At 42.6% G+C, this 23,947-nt stretch overlaps 1 protein-coding gene across 4 annotated transcripts in view; it reads left to right on the top strand.

Moving 5' to 3' along the window:
* Positions 1-23,947, top strand: part of pgm2l1 (phosphoglucomutase 2-like 1) — a 162,548-nt gene that overhangs the window by 99,984 nt on the left and 38,617 nt on the right. For all 4 annotated transcript variants that reach the window (XM_072576719.1, XM_072576718.1, XM_072576716.1 and 1 more), the window contains one exon: positions 7,777-7,966. In XM_072576719.1, coding sequence (XP_072432820.1) covers positions 7,777-7,966 — 190 coding nt within the window. The remainder of the gene's footprint in view (positions 1-7,776; positions 7,967-23,947) is intronic.

Here is a 23,947-nt window from a genome sequence, read left to right as displayed (position 1 = left end):
TGAGGATATTACCACTTCATCACAAGACATCATCCAAATCTTTGTATATTGTGCAAGGCAGAATAATGAGATAGTTCTCTGGGAAATGCTAAGCAGCATTTCTAGGTGTACCCTGAATCAAAAGGCTGCTGTACAATAACGCACAATTGATAGGCCAGATGGCCTCCTTCTGCATCATATCATGTCTGCATCAAGAAGGGTTCCAACACTGGGGTTGGTGCAGATTCGCTGCCGATGATTAGTCACTGCCAGTTCTCCACCAGCGTCTCTCCACTGGGGTCATTTGACCTCCGGAGACTATTCGTCACTGGAAATATATATATGGATAGGATAAATAGACAAAGTCTTTTCCCTGGGGTCGGGGAGTCCAGAACTCGAGGGCATAGATTTAGGGTGAGAGGGGAAAGATATAAAAGAGACCTAAGGGGCAACGTTTTCACACAGAGGGTGGTACGTGTATGGAATGAGCTGCCAGAGGAAGTGGTGGAGGCTGGTACAATTGCAACATTTAAGAGGCATTTGGATGGGTATATGAATAGGAAGGATTTGGAGGGATATGGGCCGGGTGCTGGCAGGTGGGACTAGATTGGGTTGGGATATCTGGTCGGTGTGGACGAGTTGGACTGAAGGGTCTGATCCATGCTGTACATCTCTATGACTCAATGTACTGATTGTTTTCGCTCCCACCTGTTCTTTCATACTTCTCAGTCCCCTTTATTTATACAACTACATACTACAAATTGATTTTTTAAAAAGAGGTAAAATAAATATATTTTATTGGTTATGTATAAAAATGAGTTACAAACTTTAACCAGAAAAAGGAAATATATTTTTAAAATCTTTATAAAGGCAGTAAAATCTCACATTAATATTAACAATGAAATGTTTTAGTTCATTTGATAGTTATGCGCTATTCCTCTAAGATATTCCAAACAATCTCTTTCACTGTATTCAAGAAAAATTTTTCTTATTCTATTGTCTGCGTCTCTGTTTTTTTTTTGGCTTTGTTTGTGGTGGATAACCCGCTATCAGCTGTTCCATATATAAATCTCGATTCTGCTAAATAATGTATCCAAGATTCCCTGCCAGATATGATTATACGATTACTTCCTTGACCACTATCCGCCAAAAGAAATTTTTCTTCTGCTCCGTTATCCATCTTCTATACTTTGTATGTAATTGGAATCACCAAATGCTGAAGATCAGTAGGGGTTGGTGGCACTAAACTAATATCATTCCTTTTTTGTCGAATTTTCTTCATGTTGCTTGTTGTCGGTAAAGATGCTAGGACTGACTGAAGGACATCAGCTACACATTTGTTAATAAGAACGCTAGGTACTTCCTGCGATTCTTCTGCACGACGTTTTAAGCTTGTTTTCACTTTCGCAACTTTGACACTTGCTGCGGAAGGGGAATGTGTGTTCATTTATTATTTTTATCACAGTGCCACTCTTGGTGTGGATCCGTCCATTACGTCGGTCCCTTTGTTTGCATCGCCGAAACTTAATACTGTCATAAGCACATTGTTGTTCCTGCTTCATAATTTCTACATCTTTTTCATCTAGGGAGCTCTAGATTTGTTTGCACTCCCTTCCCTTACAAGGGAAAGGTTCCTTCACTGTGTCCAAATTATTCCTCCTTTGAAAGTAGCCCATTGTTCAGCTGCTAACTTTTCCTGCCAACCTTGTCTTGAGTAGACACGCAGGAGGCTGGAAGAACACAGTATCAGGAGGTGGAGAAGCCGACTCTTCGGGTTTCACCCTTCTTCAGGACTGAAGGTGGATGTGAGGGGAGTTGCAGCTAAAAGAGATGGCAGAGGCAGGGTGGTGAAGTGGGGATAGGTGAAGACAGGCAGAGGGAACAACATGGTTGGTCAATGGGAGGAATGAATCCAGTAAGTGGCTGGGAGGAGTGAAAGGGAGGGAGGTCTGGGCTGTAGGCTGCCCAGACGGAAGATAGCATTAATACCTTCCCCAGCAACCGGAAAAGATGCAAAACCTGCTGGTACACCCCCCACCTTCATCCAGAGCCCCAAAAAACCCTTCCAAGTGAGACAGAGGTTCACGTGCCTCTCTTCCAACCTAGTTTACTGCATCAGGTGCTCCCAATGTGGTCTTGTCTACATTGGGGTGACTGAATGTAAACTTCGGAACAGTTCACCAAGCACCTCAGCCAGGCCTGCAGGGGCCGACTGGACCTCCCAGTCAATGTCCATTTTTAATTCCCCTTCCCCAGTCCCTTTCCAATATGACCATCCTCCATTGCCACAATGAACCAAATTGGAGGAACAACAGCTCACTTTCCACATGGCCACCCGACGGCCCAGAGGACTCTGCACTAAGTTCTCCAATTTCAAATAACCTCCCTTCACATCCCTCGACTCCCTTCCCAGCCCCTTCCCCATCATACCACAAATCATCTTCATTTCTCCCACTGACCAACCAGGTTGTACCATCTACCTGTCTTCACCATCCTCCCCCACCAGCCTTTTATCTGTAGCTCCCGTACCCCCCCCCCCCCCCCCCCCACCCCCACCCCCCCCCCCCCCCCCCCACCCCCTCCCCGAAGCCCTGAAGAACGGTTACACTCAAAATGTCAACCTTTCCACCTCCTGATGCTGCCTGGCTTGCTGTGTTCTTCCAGCCTCCTGCTTGTCTACTTTGGATTCCAGCGTCTGCAGTTTTTGTTTTGTCTCTAACCTTGTCTGAGTCGCTGGAATGATGGTGTAAGAGGAAGGACTTTATTTTCTTAGGACAGAGGACCTATAGAGGCCAGATGAAATGGTCTTGAACAGATTTCGGGCTAATTTACATACAAATGTACAAATTATAAACAAAAGTAGGTCATTTAGTCTTTTGCGCTTTCTCTGCTAATCAGTTACATCATGGTTATCTGCTATGTTCTGAATTCCACAGCCCCATCTACCCCATTTCACCTTTCATTTCTTTTAACCCAACTGTACTCTTAGCCCTTGATCTTGGCTCTCCCTTCAGACCACAAGAACGGAAGAAGGCCATTTGGCCCATTGAGTCCACTTATTCAATAAGATCACGGCTGATCTGATGTTCCTCAACTCCACTTTCCTACCTTTCCCCATAATTCTTGATTCTTTTGCTGATTAATAATCTGTCTATCTCAGCCTTGAGTATACTTAGTGACCCAGCCCTAACAAGCCTTTGGTAAATAATTCAGCAAATTGATCACTCTGAGATTATGCCTCTGATCTTACACTCCTCCACAAGGAGGAGCAACCTCTGTGCATCTACCCTGTCAAGCTCCCAAGGCTTTGTATATTTCAATAAGGTCTCCCTCCCATTCTTCGAAACTCCAATGAGTACAGAACATAAATGTTACAGCGCAGTACAGACCCTTTGGCCCTCGATGTTGGCCAATCTGTGAAATTAATCTGATGCCCATCTACCTACACCATTCCTTATTATCCACATATATGCCCAATGCCCTTAACATCGGTGAGTCCACTATTGTTGCAACCATGCCGTTCCACACCCCTACTACTGAGTAAAGAAACTACCCTGATACCTGTCCGAAATCTATCACCCCTCAGTTTAAAGCTATGTCCCCTCGTGTTAGCCTTCGCCATCCGAAGAAACAGGCTCTCACTGTCCGCCCTATCTAACCCTCTGCTTTATCTCGTACATCTCGATTAAGTCACCTCTCAATCTTCTCTCCAATGAAAACAGCCTCCATTCCCTCAGCCTTTCCTCATAAGGCCTTCCTTCCATACCAGACAACATCCTCGTAAATCTCCTCTGAACTCTTTCCAAAGCTTCCACATCCTTTCTATAATGTGGTGACTAGAACTGTATGCAGTACTCCAGGTGCAGCCTGACTAGTGTCTTGTACAGCTGAAGCATGATCTCGTGGCTCTGAAACCCAATCCCCCTACTAATAAATGCCAACACACCATATGTCTTCTTAATAACCCTATCTATCTGGGTGACAACTTTAAGGGATTTATGTGCCAGGACATCAAGATCTCTCTCTTCATCCAAACTGCTAAGAATTTTACCATTAGCCCAGTACTCTGCATTCCTGTTAGTTCTTCCGAAGTGAACTGCCTCTCACCTTTCCTCATTAAGCTCCATTTGCCACTTCTCCGCCCAGCTCTGCATCTTATCTATGTCCCTCTATAACCCACAACATCCTTTGACACTATTCACAACTCTGCCTATCTTCGTGTCATCTGCAAATTTACTAACCCATCCTTCTACGCCCACATCCAGATCATTTAGAGTCATAGAGAACTACAGCACGGAAACAGACCCTTCGGTCCAACCCGTCCATGCCAACCCAATCTAGTTCCATCTGCCAGCACCCGGCCCATGTCCCTCCAAACCTTTCGTATTCATATACCCATCCAAATGCCTTTTAAATGTTACAATTGTGCCAGCCTTCACTACTTCCTCTGGCACCACCCTCTGCTTGAAAAAGTTGCCCCTTAGGTCTCTTTTATATCTTTCCCTCTCACCCTGAACCTACGCCCTCTAGTTCTGAACTCCCCGACCCGAGGAAAAAGACTTTGTATATTAACCCTATCCATGCCCCTCATAATTTTGTAAACCTCAATAAGGTCACTCCTCAGCCTCTGACGCTCCAGGGAAAACAACCCCAGCCTGTTCAGCCTCTCCCTCTAGATCAAATCCTCAAAATCTGGCAGCATCTTTTCTGAATCCTTTCAAATTTCACAACATCTTCCTGATAGGAAGGAGACCAGAATTGCACACAGTATTCCAATCAATGTCCTGTACAGCCATAACATGACCTCCCAACTCCTGTACTCAAAACTCTGTCCAATAAAGGAAAGCATACCAAACACCTTCACTGTCCTATCTACCTGTGACTCCACTTTCAAGGAGCTATGAACCTGCACTTCAAGGTCTCTTTGTTCAGCAACACTCCCGAGGACCTTACCATTAAGTATATAAGTCCTGCTAAGGTTTGCTTTCCCAAAACACAGAACCTTGCCTTTATCTGAATTAAACTCCATCTGCCACTTATCCCATTGGCCCATCTGATCAAGATCCCATTGTAGTCTGAGGTAATCTTCTTCGCTGTCCACTACAAATTCAATGTTGGTGTCATCTGCAAACTTCCTAACTATACCTCTTATGCTCACATCCAAATCATTTCTATAAATGATGAAAGGTAGTGGACCCAGCACTGATCCTTGAGGCACTTCACTGGTGACAGGCTTCCAGTCTCTAAACAACCCTCCTCCACCACCGCCCTCTGTCTTCTACCTTTCAGCCAGTTTATAAAATGACAAACAGCAGTGGCCCCAAAACAGATCCTTGCAGCGCACTGCTGGTAACTGAGCTCCAGGATGAACATTTCCCATCAACCACCACCCTATGACTTCTTTCAGCTAGCCAATTTCTAATCTAAATCACTAAATCGCCTTCAATCCCGAAACTCCGTATTTTGTGCAATAGCCTACCATGTGGAACCTTATCAAACGCCTTACTGAAGTCCATATACACCACAAAAACCGCTTTACCTTCATCCACCTGTTTTGTCACCTTCTTGAAGAACTCAGTAAGGTTAGTGTGGCGCAGCTTACACTTCACCAAACCGTGTTGATTATCCCTAATCAAATTATTCCTTTCCAGGCAAATGATTATAACCTTTCCAGATAGTTATAAATCCTATCTCTTAAAACCTTTTCCTACACCTTACCCACAACCAAAGTAAGGCTCACTGGCCTATAATTACCAGCATTGTCCAGACTCCCCTTCTTAAACAAGGGAATAACATTTGCTATCCTCCAGTCTTCTGGCATTACTCCTGTCGGCAATGATGACATGGAGATCAAAGCCAAAGCTGTACATCTCTCTGACTCAATTTCCCTATTTTTCTACTTAATTTGCTTTTAACTAAAGATGAACATTTCATTTGCCTTTTCTGTTGCCTGCTGAACATGGTACCAGCTTTTGTGATTCATGGACCTTCAAATCCCTTTGTGCTACAGCTTTTGCAGTCTTTCCCCTTCTAAATAATTATCAGTTTGTCTTTTTTCCTGCCACAGTACTTAGCCTCCCATTTTCCCAGATTATATTCTAGCCACCAAATTTTAGCCAACTCGGTTAGTCTGACTGTATCCCTCTGTAGACTCTTTTTATATTGTTTTCAATACTTGTCTTCCCATCTATTTTTGTGTCATCCACAAATTTTACAATAGTACATTTACTTCTCTCATGCAAGTCATTAATATATTTTATAAATGATTGTGGCCCCAGTGCTGGATATGTATGTTGAATTGGTCTTGCTGCTGGTTGTTCATTTTCCTTTTCTGTAGTGGCCCTAACCCAAGATTAATGACTGTCCTGGAAATGTTCTCCCACTGACATTTGATCTACTTGGTCCTCCGAATTCCCAAGAACTTATTCGATCAGTCCTTCCATTGGAGTGGAAATTGACTATACACACCTCTTGCCCCTCTCTACTCCTTGCATTACTATTATCCCAGACTATATTCTGATAATTAAATTTTCCTATTATAACTGATATGTTTCTCTGCATCTTTTCCATGAGCCAATGGACTACATCAGGCAATGTAATTCACTTTTTAAAAATTAAATCCTTAGCTCTAGCTAAATTGTTTCATGACCCCTGTGGGACATCCTCTTTCCTCAGCATAGCATCACTTTTTCCTCAATGCCGCACGCCTTCCCCCTTTATATCCTTTTCTACCTTTCTGAGCATGTTGTGTCCAAGAATTTTGCTGACAGGTGTGTGTGATTGCTGTGTGTGGATTATGCCCTGAGATACTGATGACTGATAGAGATCTGGAGGAACTCGTGATGAGTTGGAGTTACCAAGTTATCACTCTGACTTTCATGTTGGGAATTGTTGCTGCCTAGTTTCTGTCCAGTAGGTGGGAGACTGGGAACCTGCATATCAACAATGACATAGTATTGAAGATGCTAATGTAACTCCTTGCTACTCAAGTGAGAATTTTGTCTCCCTGTTCAACACTTGGCTGAAAAATGAGACTTCTAGCTGTTAATATCCAGGAGCTCCTCACTGGCTAGCTTACACGATTTCTCAACATTCTTGTTAATGCCCATATCATTCAGGAGCTAGGGGGTTCCACTTATGCTTCAGGTGGCAGGTGGGACTTGAATCTGGATCTTTTACCCACAGGTAGGGATGATACCACAGTGCCACAACACCTGTTACAAGAGGGAGGCTGTGGCATAGTGATAATGTGATCAGACTAATAATCCAGAACCACAGACTAATGTTCAGGAGATATCAGTTTAAATCTCACCCTGGTAGATGGTGAAATATGATTTTCATTGTAATCTGGAATAACAAGTCTATTACTTAGCCAAATGATGACTTCATACCTATTGTTGTAAAAAGCCATCTGGACTTTTTTGTTGTTATTTATATAATCAACATACATCAGTTTTGTTTAGTTAAAGTGAGTTCGGATCATTTCTCCACTCATGTATTTTTCTCCTACTTTATCTTCTACCTCACCGCCACAAATCAACAATCTCAATCAGTGAATATCCTTTATTTACTTAAATCATGGGTAGCTGCTGGTGTCCCATCCTACATTTTTTAAATGAAAGAAAAGCTGGGTTGTTCTAATTTGCTGCTTTAACATACAATTTCCATTTGATTGAATTGTGTATTTATCTAACTGTCTCTAACAATTTTTAGCTTGTTTCCTTCTCTAATGTGAGTGCTGTGTTAACCCTCCCATTATAATGTTGGACACTGAGGTGCTTGTTTCCTACTGTTTAGAGAACTTAACAGAAAGACACCGCTCAAGTTTGTGCACACGTCCTTTCATGGTGTTGGGCACGAGTATGTGAAATCCGCTTTCAAGGCATTTGGTTTTGCTCCACCCATTCCAGTTCCAGAACAGAAGGATCCAGATCCGGAGTTTTCAACTGTCAAATGCCCCAATCCAGAGGAGGGAGAATGTGTGTTGGTAATAAATTTTTCACTGTGTTTGCAAGTCAAATGTTTCCTTTAACTTTTGTGTGCCTAAGTATAGTTGTTCACTTTCAGCAATATAATAAGTGGTATTGAATTGGCAGGTTGCATTACATTTCTCTTGCTCCTGATTGACCTCAATGGGTATAACCATCAGAGAGGTATCAACTGAAGGGCTGGCTCATTGTCAGCCATTCATCATTATTACATAAAGTCAAAACCTATTCCCCTCCCTCCCAGATATTGGCATGGGAAATTACAGCACTGTTGTTCAGTAAAAGACAGAAAAGCTGCAGTAATAGGGACACCAGTAAAAGCATAGAATGGCTTTGTTGCAAAAGGCCCATCTTTCTTCTGTGTGTGTGTGTGTCTCTCTATTACTCTTTCTCTCTGGCCCGCCCCCCTCTGTCTGTCCCGCCCTCTCTGTCTCTCTAAAGTAATGGCACAGCCTTATTTATACTTTTTGCATCTGTTTCCTGTCAGTCTGTTGGCTAAATTGACATGCTACCAGGCAAAAGATACTGGAACCAGGAATATTGAGCAATTCCAGGGCCAGCAAGTCTTGCTTCTCCTGAAGCACAAGAAGCATTGTAAAACTCAGCCACCTTTTTATTGAGCAGACTAGCCCCAGTGTATTCTTGCAGCTGACATTTTTCAAACTCTTGGCAATTCACATGGCAACTGTTAAATTTAAATTGGACTCCCAGTTGCACTCTGGTGGTTGGATTTAAAATGAGACAAAACTGAAAATCAATCAATAAAATAATAATGTTGATCAGAAAGGAACTTAGTATTAATTAAAGCATATAAGTAGTTCTGGAGAAATGATTGGCACTGAAAATTGACAAATTTCTAGGACCTGATGACCATCATTCAAGTGATATAAGAGGTCACTACTGAGAGTGGACACGCTGGTAATCATTGTTCAGAATTCTATTGATTCGGCAATAGTGCCTGCAGATTGGAAGTTTGCAAATCTCACCCTACTGCTTATTAAAGGATGGAGATTGAAATTGAGGAACTATAGACCTCTTAGATTGGCATCAATAGTAGAGAAGTGATTAGAACCTACTATAAAAGATGTGAGTCATGAATATTTGGAGTACGATTGTCTAATTAGCCAAAGTCAACATTGATTTGTCGAGGGGACATCAAATTTGACATCAGTTTTTTGAGAGTGTCACTAACAGAATTGATGTAGGGATGTAAGTGGATGTGGTGTATTTAGATTTTAAAAGGCTTTGGTAAGCGCTCATAAAGGTGAATAGAACCAAAAAAATAAAGTTAATGGGACTGACCGTGAAGGAAGAGATCAATCTGAGACTGGTACAGTTGAGAACAGAAGCGAGTCAAACAGTCAGGGCAGGCAGGGACAAGGTAGGACTAATAAATTATACTGCATTTATTTCAATGCAAGAGGCCTAACAGGGAAGGTAGATGAACTCAGGGCATGCTTAGGAACATGGGACTGGGATATCATAGCAATTACAGAAACATGACTCCGGGATGGGCAAGACTGGCAGCTTAATGTTCCACGATACAAATACTACAGGAAGGATAGAAAGGGAGGTGAGAGAAGAGGGGGAGTGGCATTTTTGATAAGGGATAGCATTACAGCTGTGGTAAGGAAGGATATTCCTAGAAATACATCCAGGGGAGTAATTTGGGTAGAACTGAGAAATAAGAAAGGGATGGTCACCTTATTGGGATTGTTTTATAGACCCCCTAATAGTCAGAGGGAAATTGAGAAACAAACTTGTAAGGAGATCTCAGCTATCTGTAGGAATAATAGGGTAGTTATGGTAGTGGATTTTAACTTTCCAAACATCGACTGGGACTGCCATAGTGTTGGTGAGCCTGACCTCGGTGATGGGCAAGTTGTTGGAGGAAATCCTGAGGGACAGGATGTACATGTATTTGGAAAGGCAAGGACTGATTAGGGATAGTCAACATAGCTTTGTGCGTGGGAAATCATGTCTCACAAACTTGACTGAGTTTTTTGAAGAAGTAACAAAGAGGATTGATGAGGGCAGAGCGGTAGATGTGATCTATATGGACTTCAGTAAGGCGTTCAACAAGGTTCCCCATGAGTGACTGATTAGCAAGGTTAGATCTCATAGAATACAGGGAGAACTAGCCATTTGGATACAGAACTGGCTCAAAGGTAGAAGACAGAGGGTGGTGGTGGAGGGTTGTTTTTCAGACTGGAGGCCTGTGACCAGTGGAGTGCCACAAGGATCAGTGCTGGGTCCTCTACTTTTTGTCATTTACATAAATGATTTGGATGAGAGCATAAGAGGTACAGTTAGTAAGTTTGCAGATGACACCAAAATTGGAGGTGTAGTGGACAGCGAAGAGGGTTCCCTCAGATTACAACAGGATCTTGACCCAATGGGCTGAGAAGTGGCAGATGGAGTTTAATTCGGATAAATGCGAGGTTCTGCATTTTGGGAAAGCAAATCTTAGCAGGACTTATATACTTAATGGTAAGGTCCTAGGGAGTGTTGCTGAACAAAGAGACCTTGGAGTGCAGGTTCATAGCTCCTTGAAAGTGGAGTCACAGGTAGATTGGATAGTGAAGAAGGCGTTTGGTATGCTTTCCTTTATTGGTCAGAGTATTGAGTACAGGAGTTGGGAGGTCATGTTGCGGCTGTACAGGACATTGGTTAGGCCACTGTTGGAATATTGCATGCAATTCTGGTCTCCTTCCTATCGGAAAGATGATGTGAAACTTGCAAGGGTTCAGAAAAGATTTACAAGGATGTTGCCAGGGTTGGAGGATTTGAGCTATAGGGAGAGGCTGAATAGGGTGGGGCTGTTTTCCCTGGAGCATTGGAGGCTGAGGGGTGACCTTATAGAGGTTTACAAAATTATGAGGGGCATGAATAGGGTAAATAGGCAAAGTCTTTTCCTTGGGGTCGGAGAGTCCAGAACTAGATGGCATAGATTTAAGGTGGGAGTGGAAAGATATAAAAGAGACCTATGGGGCAACTTTTTCACACAGAGGGTGATAAGTGTATGGGATGAGCTGTCAGAGGGAGTGGTGGAGGCTGGTACAATTGCAACATTTAAGAGGCATTTGGGTGGGTGTATGAATAAGAAGGATTTGGAGGGATATGGGCCGGGCGCTGGCAGGTGGAACTAGATTGGGTTGGGATATCTGGTCGGCATGGACGGGTTGGACTGAAGGGTCTGTTTCCATGCTGTACATCTGTATGACTCTATGACTGAGAGTAGTACAGTGTAATTATTTCAAATCAACTTGTTTGGACATGTTGAAAGGCAGGTAGGACTTGAACTTGGACCTTCTATCCCAGAGTAGAGGTAAGGACACTCTCTGTTCTACAGGCTTTCTTTGGGAGCAGTGTGCGGGATGGATTGAGAATTAGTTAATAGGCAGAAAGCATAGGGTAAGAATTCTCAGGTTGGCAGGCTGTGTCCAGTGGATCCCACAAGAATCACACCCTGGATGTTCACAATTTGCAAATGATTGTGACTTCAGAGGCCAGTTGTAATATTTACAAGTTTGCTAATGGCACAAAGCGTGGTGGGCATGTGAGTTGTGAGTATGCAAAGAAGCGTCAGTGGGGAGAAAGCATGACCATTGGAATATAATGTCAATCAGTGTGTGGTTATCCACTTTGGTAGGAGGAAGGAGGAACAATATTTCTTAAGCAGTGAGAGACAGTTGTTTAAATTCACTTGTGGGATTTGGGTGGTGTTGGCTGGAGAAGTATTTATTGCCCATCCCTAGTTGTCCTTGAGAAGATGATGAAGCTACCCTCTTGAACTGTTGCAGTCTATGTGCTGTAGGTAGAACGCACAATGCTGTTGAGGACTGAACTCCAGGATTTTAATCCAGCAACAGTGAAGGAATGATGATCTATTCCCAAATCAGGACTGAGTGGCTGGGAGGAAAATCTTGCAGGTGGTGGTGTTCCCTTGTATATGCTGCCCTTGTCCTTGTAGATGGAGTGGTCATGGGTTTGGAAGGTGCTGTCTAAGGATTTCCAAAGAGACCCATGGTCTTTGTTCATAAGTCACAGCTCTATTTAGTTGCAAATCATCTGGTCAAGAGCTGGTTCTAATGTCCAAAGAATCTAAAGCCCTCCTCCTGCACCAACCTTTCAGACAATATTCATCTGTCTTCCTACTTTTTTTATTCATTTGTGCATGGCAGTGGGAGTAAAGTGGAAGTATATACTTTCAAGGTCCTGTTTACTAATTTTCTACCTGGCTTCCTAAATTCTTACTGGAGGGTCATGTCCCTTTTTCCACAAAAGTCATTAGCTCCATTATGGACTATGATTGCTTGTTTCACCCATCCCTTGGTGCTGCAGTCATCCAGGGCAACAACACGACATTCTGGATTCATGTCTTTGGCCACAGTAACTTTGATCTGTACATCAAACCACCTTATCAACATTGCTATTCAAGATTCCCTTATACCTCACCCCATAGCTGTGCCAACCAGGGACCATGTGCAGGGATCTGATTGCATTCCCTAGATGAACTATCACTCTCATTAATGTTAAGGGCTAAAAGCTGCATGGAGAATGGGTTGAACTTTGGGGACTCCTGCACTGCCTGCCTGGTAGTTACCCAATCCCTCACTTCCTGCATCCTCTGCTGTGGGGTGACTCAATCGGTAAACATGTTATCCAGATAGTTCTAGGCCTCATGGGTCCCCATGCTGCTCAAATCCCAAAACTTGAAGCTCAACTGTTGCAATTGAGAAATAGTTACCCAAGATGCTGGGAAACCTTCTGGAATTTCTACCTTGTGGAGGCCATACACTCTCTATACCAATAAACCTTTATAATTATTAATGAAATTTTACTTGTGTTGTTGTATCTGACTAATATATAATCCACATTACTAGTTCTGATAAACTTTCCATAAGATGACATTTTAAAAAGTGAAAAATGATACTCACTCCTAGTTGCTCAGTTAAATCTTATTATCAATAGTTAATATTTTTACCATTTTTAGTTCCAATGATATCTCACCTTTTCTCCCCACAGTACATAGCTCTGACTCTCCTCAAGTAGTGGCTAGACCTAAAGTCCTCTATTTGCTCGCTGTTCTGACTGGTGCTGTCTTCTCTTGAGTCTTCCATATGCTGTCTACAAAAGCAATGGCCCCGATTTCAGCACTGGCAGCAATCCAACAATGTGGGAAATCATCCAGTTCTGTCCTGTCCATAAAATGCAGGACCAATCCAACCAAGCCAATGATTCACGTCAACCTGCTGTTCAGCAGTAATGTGATGGAGGGTGTTGTCAATATTGCTATCAAGCCGCACTTACTAAGTAGTAACCTGTTCAGTGCGCTCAGTTTGGGTTCCCCCAAGGGCCATTTGGCACCTGACCTCAATGCTGTCATGGTTCAAATGCCACCAAGAGCTAGCCAGCAAAGGTGGGATGGAGGTGACTGGATTTTAATCCCTCCAGGTGTTGTAATGAAATTTGAACTCGTGGCTCTCTGGATTGTCAGTCTTATAACGTTACTACTGAAACACCTCCCCTTCTGGTTACTGGAGGTGAACTATATCGGCCCAGAACATCACTGCAAGAATTTCTCAGGGTAGATATTTTCTAATCATCCTTCAGACCAGCCATGGAATGTCAGAGCATTGTTATGCAGCTTTCAAGCAAGTGGGATGAACCTGGGCCTCCTGGCACAGAGGTAGGGACACCTATCAGAGCAGGTGGTAGTGGACCTATATATTTTTTGGGGTAATGCCCTAGGCCCAATCATCTTTAGCTGCTTTATCAATGACATTCCCTCCTTCATAAGATAAGAAGTGAGAGTTTTCATTGAGTGAACAATCTTTAGCATTGGATACAATTTTCAGATGCTGAAGCAGCCCTTGTCCATGTATGATGAGATTTGGGCAACATCTAAATTTGGCCTGAAACGTTGTGCCAAGCACTAACTAACCAATCTCCAACAAGAGAGAATTTTAACCATCATCCCTTGACATTTAATGGCATTGTCGTCATCTGCAAACTTTGACACACTACCCATGGTCCCCAACTCCAAATCATCTATATAAATTGTGAATAATTGCAGTCTCAACATTGATCCCTGAGGCACACCACTAGTTTCTGATTGCCAACCAGAATAGCACTCATTTATCCCCACTCTTTGCTTCCTGTTAGTCAATGAATCCTCCATCCATACTAATACTTTACCTGTAACGCCATGCATCTTTATCTTATGCAGCAATGTCTTGTGCGACACCTTGTTGAAGGCCTTTTGGAAGTCAGGTACACCACATCTACTGGGTACCCATTGTCAACCAGGCTCGTAATGTCTTCATTGAATTCCAATAGATTAGTTAAGCATGACCTGCTCTTCATAAATCCAAACTGCATCTGTTCAACGGGATAGTTTCTATCTCGATGCCTTGCTATTTCTTCCTTGGTAATAAACTCAAGCATCTTCCCCACTACAGAAGTTAAGCTAACTGGTCTATAATTCCCCATTTTTGTCTACCTCCCTTTTTTAGACAGCAGTGTCACGTTTGCTGATTTCCAATCTGCTGGAACTGCCCCAGAGTCCAGGAAATGTTGTAAAATTACCATAGGAGCACTTGCTATTTCTCCTGCCATCTCTTTTAGTACCCTGGGGTGCATTCCATCAGGGCCAGGAGACTTGTCTATCATTAGCTCCATTAGCTTACCAACAATACCTCTTCTGTAATAATGATTGTTTCTAGGTCCTCAGCTACCTTTCTCTCTTTGTCAATTACTGGCGTGTTATTAGTGTCCTCCACTGTGAAGACTGACACAAAATACCTATCAATGCCTCGGCCATTTCATCATATCCCATGACTAAATGTCCCCTCTCATCTTCTAAAGGACCAACATTTACTTTAGCCACTCTTTGTTTTGTTTTATATATTTTTAGAAACTTTTGCTATCTATCTTTATAGTCTGTGCTAGTTTTTATTTCTCGTGTTCTTTTTATTTATAGCTCTTTCTGGCTTCTAAAGCTTTCCCAATTTTCTAGTTTCCTGTTGATCTTTGCCACTTTGTATGCCTTCTCTTTCAATTTGATAGCCTCCCTTATTTCCTTAGACACCCATGGCAGATTACCCCTTTTCTTACAGTCCTTACTTTTCACTGGAATATTCTTTTGCTGAGCACTTTGAAAAATTGCTTTGAAAGTCCTCCACTGCTCCTGAACTGTCCCACCATAAAATGTTTGTTTCCAGTCTACGTCAGCCAAGTCCTCCCTCATCCTATTGTAATGTCCCTTCTTTAAGCACAGGACCCTGGTATTGGATTCTATCTTCACATTCTCCATTTGTATTCTAAATTCCACTGTTAGGATACAGGATAAACCCCTCTACTAATTTAAACCCAACACAGAGAAACTCCCCTCTCCCAGTACTCTGTTAAACTTCGAGAGGCAAAGAACTATTCCAGATTTCACCATTATTTAAAGTAAAAATTAACAATTTTATTCTATAGGTCCAACAGAGAACATTAAAACCACTATTTACAACTCCTTTCTCTTAAACCAATCTTACTGCCCACTCTACAATACTGGTCCAATTTTAAAAAAAAAAATCTGATTAAGATTTACAAAAGAAAAATCACATTTCAAAACCAGTCAGCTTTGGCGGTTCTCCTTTGTAAATATTCCTCAGATTTTTCTCTAGGTTTTCCTGGGTCGTCTCTTCTGCTGCTGCATGATATTTCTTACGAATAGTTATCTTTCAGAGGACTATTTGGCTAGCAGTCAGTACTTGTTCGTTTTCTTGGCAGTTCTCCTCCTAATTGTTCAATATGTCTGGTGTTATACCTAAAAACACCAGATAATTTCATTGGTTAGATTTCATTGAAAAATTAAATTCAAGTTTGATTTGATTTTGGTATCTGGGGCATAATTTAAACTGGCCGAATTTGAATTTGTGTTTGTTCCATGACAACACAACTCCAGCTATTTGTTTCAACCAAATGTTACATTTTTACCTTATTCAGGACCCTTGTGATTTCAGTCAGTCCTTGCTAGCTTTCTCTCTCTTAAAGGTACAATACGCCCCTACACCTTCATAATGCAACCATAATGTGACCGCTTCTTCCAAGAGGATCCCTAACTATGAGGTCACTAATTATTCCTGTCTCATTATATAGTTCCAGATCTAGGATAGCTTGCTCTCTTGTCGGTTCAATTATATACTGTTCAAGAAAACTATCATGGATACACTCAACTAACTCCTCCTCAAGGCGACCCTGACCGAGATGGTTCGACTAATCAATGTGTAGATTAAAATCCCACATGATAATTGCCATACCATTTTTACAGGCATTAGTTATTTCTTTGTTTATTGCCCACCCCAATGTGATGTTGGTAGCCTATGGACTATGCCAATCAGTGACTTTTTCTTAGAATTTCTAATTTCCACCCAAATGGATTCAATCTAATTTTCCATGGAACCTATGTCATCCCTTATTACCGCCCTAATGTCGTCCTTGAATATCAGAGCTACACCAGCTCCCTTCCCTTCCTGTCTGTCCTTCCGAATAGTCTGGTACCCCTGGATATTTAACTCCCAGTTGTGACCATCCTGTAACCATGTCTCCGTAATGACTACTAAATCATATTTATTCACAATGATTTGTACTGTTAACTCCGCCTTCCAACTGCTTCCCACAGATGAGGCAATGCTCCCAGAGCTCAGTGAGTTTTATACTTGCGTTGTGCTGCTGCTCTGCCTTACAACTGCTCGTGGCAGACTAGGCCACACTCCCTGAGAGCAGTTTTGGCGATGCCCAGTCTGCCCCACACTCCCAGTGTGTCTCAATCCCCTCAGCGTGTCTCCCCCAAAAACGTCGATTTTCCTGCTCCTCTGATCTTCCAGCACCACTCTAACCTTGACTCTGAAGTTCATCTTCAAGCCATGCACTGTCCTGACTTGGAACAATTTCGCCATTTCTATGCTGATGCTGGGTCAGTATTCTGGAATTCCCTCATTAATAACATTGTGGATGTACCATCACCATATTGACTGCAGAAGTTCAAGGATGCAGATCAACACGACCACTTCTTGAAGGACAAAGAGGAATGAGCGATAAATGTTGACCTAGTCAGCAATGCTCAATTTTTAAAAATTATTTTTTGAATATATTATTGTAATATGATTTGAGCTCTCATTTTTTGGTTGTAAATTTGGGTTCAATACATCAGCATGATGAAATAATGATTGTATACTTTGGCTATAAATACCATGCTAATCGTTTTGAAGCATATCTCATCTGCCTGCCTGATGTGACTGGCACTGTTTCCCCATATCATCTTATAGTCCCAGGATATCCTGGAAAAGTCCTTCCTAAACTCTTTTTGCCTGCCATCTGTCAAATAATCCTTCAGCTCCTGCTCCTGCCTTACTCTTGCCCCTGCATTCAAGATTAATGATTGAGGAACATCATGGCATCGGTATAAACTCATCCTGTCATCACACGACAGCCAAGGCTGATACCTTCAGTTGAGAATAGTGGAAAGTTGTTATTTTATTCTTTATTAGACAGTGTTTTTTAAATTTTAAAATGGGGCTGCCTCAAGTGACTGCAGAGTGGGACAACACATCTGATTCCATTCTCATTTTAAAATTTCTGGGGCAAAATTGACAGCTTTTTTCAATAACTGTCTTCCACCCACCCTTGTGCCAGGGTTCTGAGAGATAAAGCTACCCTCCAGTACCAGCTGTAGGAGCACCAAACCTATGCAATTTGAGATGGGGATATTGGAAAAAAAATACAGAATGTCCTTTTTATAAATAATATGACCTTAACCAAAGCTGACATTGTATTGGAACAAGGTCATCATTAAAAGCAGTGTGGTGGGAACTATATACTTTTGAAGATGGCAGGAGAAGTAGGTAAGGCTGTTTCTTTGTGATTTTAACAAAAAAGGAAAGGGTTTCATAGATTTCTAATAGAACATGAAGAAAGGAAGTGATCTTAAACTTCCATAAATCATTGGTTAGGTTTCTTCTGGAATATTGCGTCCAGTTCTTAGTACCACAATTTGATGTTGAGGTCAGAGTCATAGAGCTGTACAGCATGCAAATGGACCATTTGTTCCAACTCATCCATGCTGACCAGATATCCTAAATTAATCTAGTTCCATCTGCCAGCATTTGGCCCATATCCGTCCAAGCCGTTCCTATTCATATACCCATCCGGATGCCTTTTAAATATTGTTATTGTATCAGCATCTACTACTTCCTCTGGCAGCTCATCCGCCACCTGCATGAAACAGTTGTTCCTCAGGTCCCTTTTAAATTTTTCCCCTCTCACTCTAAACCGATGCCTTCTAGTTTTGGACTACCCTACTCTGGGGAAATAACCTTGGCCATTCACCGTCTTTGCCCTTCATGATTTTATAAACCCTGATAAGGTCACCCCATAGGCTCCGAAGATCCGGGGAAAATAGCCCCAGCGTATTCAGCCTCTTCCTAGAGCTCAAACCCTTCAACCCTGACAGCATTGTTGTAAATCTTTTCTGAACCCTTTCAAGTTTTACAACCCCTTTCCTATACCAAGGGATCAGAATGGAAGATTGTATTCCAAAAGCCTAACCAAGTCCTGTATAGTCGCAACATGACCTCCCAACTCCTATGCTCAATGTACTGACCAATAAAGACAATCATACCAAACGACGCCTTCACTATCCTATCTACCTGTGACTCCACTTCCAAGGAATTATGAACCTTCACTCTTTGTTCAACAACACTCCCCGGGAGTGTTATACCATTTAAGTGTATAAGTCCTGCCCTGATCTGTCTTACCAAAATGAAACACTTCACATTTATCTAAACTAAACTTCATCTGCCACTCCTCAGTCCATCTGATCAAGGTCCCTTTGTACTTTTGAGGTAACCTTGGCTGTCCACTACACCACTAGCTTTGGTGTCAAGTGCAAACTTACTATGTTCACATGCAAATCATTTTATATAAATGACGAAAAGCAGTGGACCCACCACCGAAGCTTATGGCGCACTGTTGGTCACAGACCTCTGGTTTGAAAAGCAACCCTCCACCACCACCCTGTGTCTACTATCTGGCTAAGTCTCCCTGTATTCCATATGATCTAACTTTGCTGAACAATCTACCATGAGGAACCATGTTGAACGCCTTACTGAAGTCCACATAGATCATGTCCACCACTCTGCCTTCATCTGTCCTCTTTGTTTCTTTTTCAAAAAAACTCAATTAAGTTAGTGAGACATGGTATCCCACTCACCAAGCCATTTGATTATCCCAAATCAGTTCTTGCCTTCCCAAAGGTAGAGAGCAGATGAATGCAAAAGAGCTGGTGGTCTGAAGTTGTGCAGGATAGGCATGTCCCTTTGAAAACAAGGGATAGGAAAGGCAAGATTCGTGAACCGTGAATGAGGGGAGAAATTGTGCGATTAGGCAGGAGGGAAAGGGAAGCGTACACAAGGTCCAGGCAGCTAAGAACAGAGCGGGCCATGGAAGAATATTGGGAGAATAGGACCAATCTTATACGAGGAATCAAGCAGGCTTAAAGGAGTCATGAAATAACTTTAGTGAGCAGAATTAAAGAGAATCCCAAGACCTTTTATTCTTATGTAAGAGGGTAACCCGAGAGAGGATTGGTCCACTAAAAGATAAGGAAGGAAGGTTGTGTCAAACCTGAGAAAATGGGTGAGATTCTCAATGATTACTTTGCATCAGTGTTCACTGGGGAATGGGAGATTATGAAGGTTGAGATTAGAGATAGAAGTTTGTTTACTCTGGATCACGTTGACATAAGTAGGGAAGATGTGTTAGTTAGGCTAGAGGTTATTAAGGTGGACAAATCCCTAGAACCGGATGGAATCTATCCCAGGTTATTGAGGGAGGCGAGAGAGGAAATAGCTGGAGCCCTGACAGATATCTTTATGGTATCCTTAAATACAGGTGAGGTGGCGGACGACTGGAGGGTCGCTTATGTAGTCCCCCTGTACAAGAAGGGTAGTAGGGATATTCCGGGTAACTACAGACCAGTGAGCCTGACTTCAGTGCTGGAGAAGGTACCGAGGGATAAAATCTATTTATATTTGGAAGAGAATGGGCTTATTAGTGATAGGCAACATGGTTTTGTGTGGGGTAAATCGTGCCTTACCAAATTAAGAGTTCTTTGAGGAAGTGACCAAATTGATAGATGAAGGAAGGGTGGATAGAGTGGTCAGGAAAGCATATGGTATACTTGCCTTCATCGGACGGGGTATCGAGTATACGAGCTGGCAGGTCATGTTAAAATTGTACACAACGTTGGTTCAGCCGCATTTAGAATACTGTGTACAGTTCTGGTCGCCACATTACCAAAAGGATGTGGACGCTTTGGAGAGGGGGCAGAGAAGGTTTACGAGGATGTTGCCTGGTATGGAAGGTGCTAGCTATGAGGAGAGGTTGAGTAGGTTAGGATTGTTTTCATTAGAAAAAAGGAGATTGAGGGGGGACCTGATTGAGGTGTTCAAAATCATGAAGGGTGTAGTGTGCTTCCAATTAAACCTGTTGGACTATAACCTGGTGTTGTGTGATTTTTAACTATGAAGGCTGTAGACAGGGTAGATAGAGATAAGCTTTATCCCAGGGTGAGCGATTCAATAACGAGAGGACACTCATTCAAGGTGAGAGGTGAAAAGTTTAAGGGGGATATATGCAGCAAATACTTTGCACAGAGGGTGGTAGGTGTCTGGAACAAGTTGCCAACAGGGTTGGTAGAGGCATGCACAGTAGATTCATTTAAGGTGCATCTGGACAGATACATAAGTAGGTGGGGAGTAGAGGGATACAGATGCCTAGGAATTGGACGATAGGTTTAGACAGTGGATTTGGATCGGCTCAGGCTTGGAGGGCCGAAGGGCCTGTTCCTGGCCTGTAAATTTTCTTTGTTCTTTGTTCAAATACATGTACATCCTGTCCCTCAGGATCCCCTCCAACAACTTGCCCACCACTGGTGTCAGGCTTACCAGTCTATAGTTCCCTGGCTTTTCCTAACCACCTTTCTGAAATAGTGGCACCATGTTGGCCCATCTGCAGCCTTCTGGCACCTCACCTGTGGCTATCAGTGATAGAAATATGTCAGCAAGGAATTCGGCAATCACATCCCTTGCTTCCCACAATGTTCTAGAACACCATAAATTCTCCAATGGTACCCTAAACCACATCTGTCCTTCATAATTACACAACCAGTATGCACAACCTTCCAATTCTATGCAATATGTATTGGACAAAACATTTGCATTCCTTGGGGCAAAACACATCTAATCATCAAATAAAAGCCTCATCGAATACAGTATCACTAAGACTGAGGAAAAATGCATTTTTCCATGTAAAAATAAAAATTCACAATCCTAAACCTATTGTCTTGTGTCAACAAATCAGATCCCTAACCAAATCACAAACCTTTATGCGTTTTAAGACCTCCACCACTACCTCCTTTGTAATATGGGCATTTTTCAAGATGTCACTATTTCTTTCCCAAAGTTCTTTAGCTTCCATATCTTTCTCCACAGTAAACAATGATACAAAATGCTCATATAGTGTCTTACCATCTCCTGTGGTTCCACACACAGGCAGCCACGCTCATCTTCAGGGGCCCCATTCTCTCCTGAGTTACTTTTTTGTCCTTTAATGTATTTGTAGAATCCCTTTAGATTCTCCTTAACACTATTTTCCAAAGCTATCTCATGTCCCATTTTTACCCTCCTGATTTCCTTCTTAAGTATACTTCTGCTGACTTTATAATCTTATATGCATTCACTTGTCTCTGCTGTCTATACCTGGCACATGCTTACTTCTTTTTCTTTACCAAAATGTCAATTTCTCTAGTCATTCAGCATTGTCTACACTTCCCAGCCTTGCCCTTCTCTGTAACAGGAACATACTGCCCTTGGACCTTCATTGTCACTTTTATTTAAAGCTTCTACTTTCCAGCTGTCCCTTTTACCTGCGAGTATCTGCCCCAGTCAACTTTTGAAAGTTCTTGCCTGATACTATCAAAATTGGCCTTCCTCCGGTTTGGTACTTTAACCTTGAGATCTGGTTTATCCTTTTCTATTACTATTTTGAAACTAAAAGAATTATGGTCACTGGCTCCAGAGTGCTCCACTACTGACAACTCAGTCATCTGCCCTGCCTTATTTCCCAAGAGTACATCTTTTTATCTAGTAGGTACATCCACAAACAGAATCAGCAAATTTTCTTTGTAGACACTGAACAAATTCCTCTCCATCTAAACCCTTAACACTATAGCAATCCCACTCTATACAGAGGAACCTCGATTATCTGAACGAGGTGAGGGGGCAGTACTTGGTTCAGATAATTGATTGAGGAGAAAGTGAGGACTGCTCATGCCTGAAAAGTCGATTCGATTGCTCCTTGGATGCTGCCTGACCTGCTGCGCTTTTCCAGCAACACATTTTCAGCTCTGATAATTGATTGTTCAGTTAATTGATTTCCTCTGGGGCTTGGAGTTTTCTGTGAAGACTGCTCTCCGTTCAGGAGATGAGGAGGCAGTACATCATGCATGAGCCCCACCCCCAATCCCGTCCACTCCCACCCCGCCTGCTTCTAATCCCGTCTTCCCTCAATTCCATCCACCCCTACCTTCTGTCTCCTCCCCCGCCCCGGGGGTGCAGCCAGTCTGTACACCAACAGTCAGTAAGTCTCCAAGAGAGAGAGACAGTACGTGCATCACACAGCTTTACACAACATTTTGACAGGTTTCACCTTTTGCGCTGTACAGGACAATGTTGGAGAGATTATCTTGGGGAAAGGGGGGGTTCAGGGTACACCCCCTGTGTAGACCTCCAGGGAGAGTGAGTGGGGGGACAGAGGGAAGGTGGGAAGTCAGCCATTTAGAGATGGTGCCTGGACTGTTCAGGACTGTTCTCAGCAGCATTTCAGTGAGCCAAGTTCATTTTTAATCATTGTACCTGTAAACAAAAGACATGATCAGGGTTGAAACAGCTCTTGTGATGTAATGTTTCTATCGGGACCTCAGGATCTCCTTCGGATAATTGATATTCGGATAATTGAGGTTCCTCTGTATTTGAAAAGTTAAAACTCCTTTGCTTCTTGCTTCAGGAGTACTATGTGCAGTTTCTGGTCTCCAAATTTGAGGAAGATGTTCTGGCTATTGAGGGAGTACAGCGTAGGTTCACGAGGTCAATTCCTGGAATGGCGGGATTACCTTACACTGAAAGACTGGAGCGACTGGGCTTGTATACCCTTGAGTTTAGAAGACTGAGAGGGGATCTGATTGAGACATATAAGATTATGAAAGGATTGGACACTCTGGCAGCAGGAAACATGTTTCTGCTGATGGGTGAGTGCCGAACCAGAGGACACAGCTTAAAAATACGGGGGGTAGACCATTTAGGACAGAGATGAGGAGAAACTTCTTCACCCAGAGAGTGGTGGGTGTGTGGAATGCTCTGCCCCAGAGGGCAGTGGAGGCCCAGACTCTGGATTCATTTAAGAAAGAGTTGGATAGAGCTCTCAAGGATTGTGGAATCAAGGGTTATGGAGATAAGGCAGGAACAGGATACTGATTAGGAATGATCAACCATGATCATATTGAATGGCGGTGCAGGCTCGAAGGGGCTGAATGGCCTACTCCTGCACCTATTGTCTATTACCATTACCACCCTCTTACTCTTACAAATAACTGAGATCTTCTTACAAATTTGCTTCTTGGTTTCCTGTTGACAATTGGGTGGTTGGGAGTGTCTATAGTGCCAACAATGTGATCATTGCATTCTTATTTCTCAGTTCCACCCAAAATAACTTTCCTGGATGTACTCCCAGGAATATCTTCCCTCAGCACAGCCATAATGTTGTCCCTAATCAAAAACATCGCTCCCTTCCTCTCTTGCCACCCATTTCTATCCTTCTTATAGCATCCATACCCTGGCCAGACCTATCCATCCCTGAGACACATTGCTATA

Source organism: Chiloscyllium punctatum, chromosome 9, assembly GCF_047496795.1.
Source record: "Chiloscyllium punctatum isolate Juve2018m chromosome 9, sChiPun1.3, whole genome shotgun sequence".
Classification (NCBI taxonomy): domain Eukaryota; kingdom Metazoa; phylum Chordata; class Chondrichthyes; order Orectolobiformes; family Hemiscylliidae; genus Chiloscyllium; species Chiloscyllium punctatum.
This window is presented reverse-complemented; position numbering and strand designations above follow the sequence as displayed.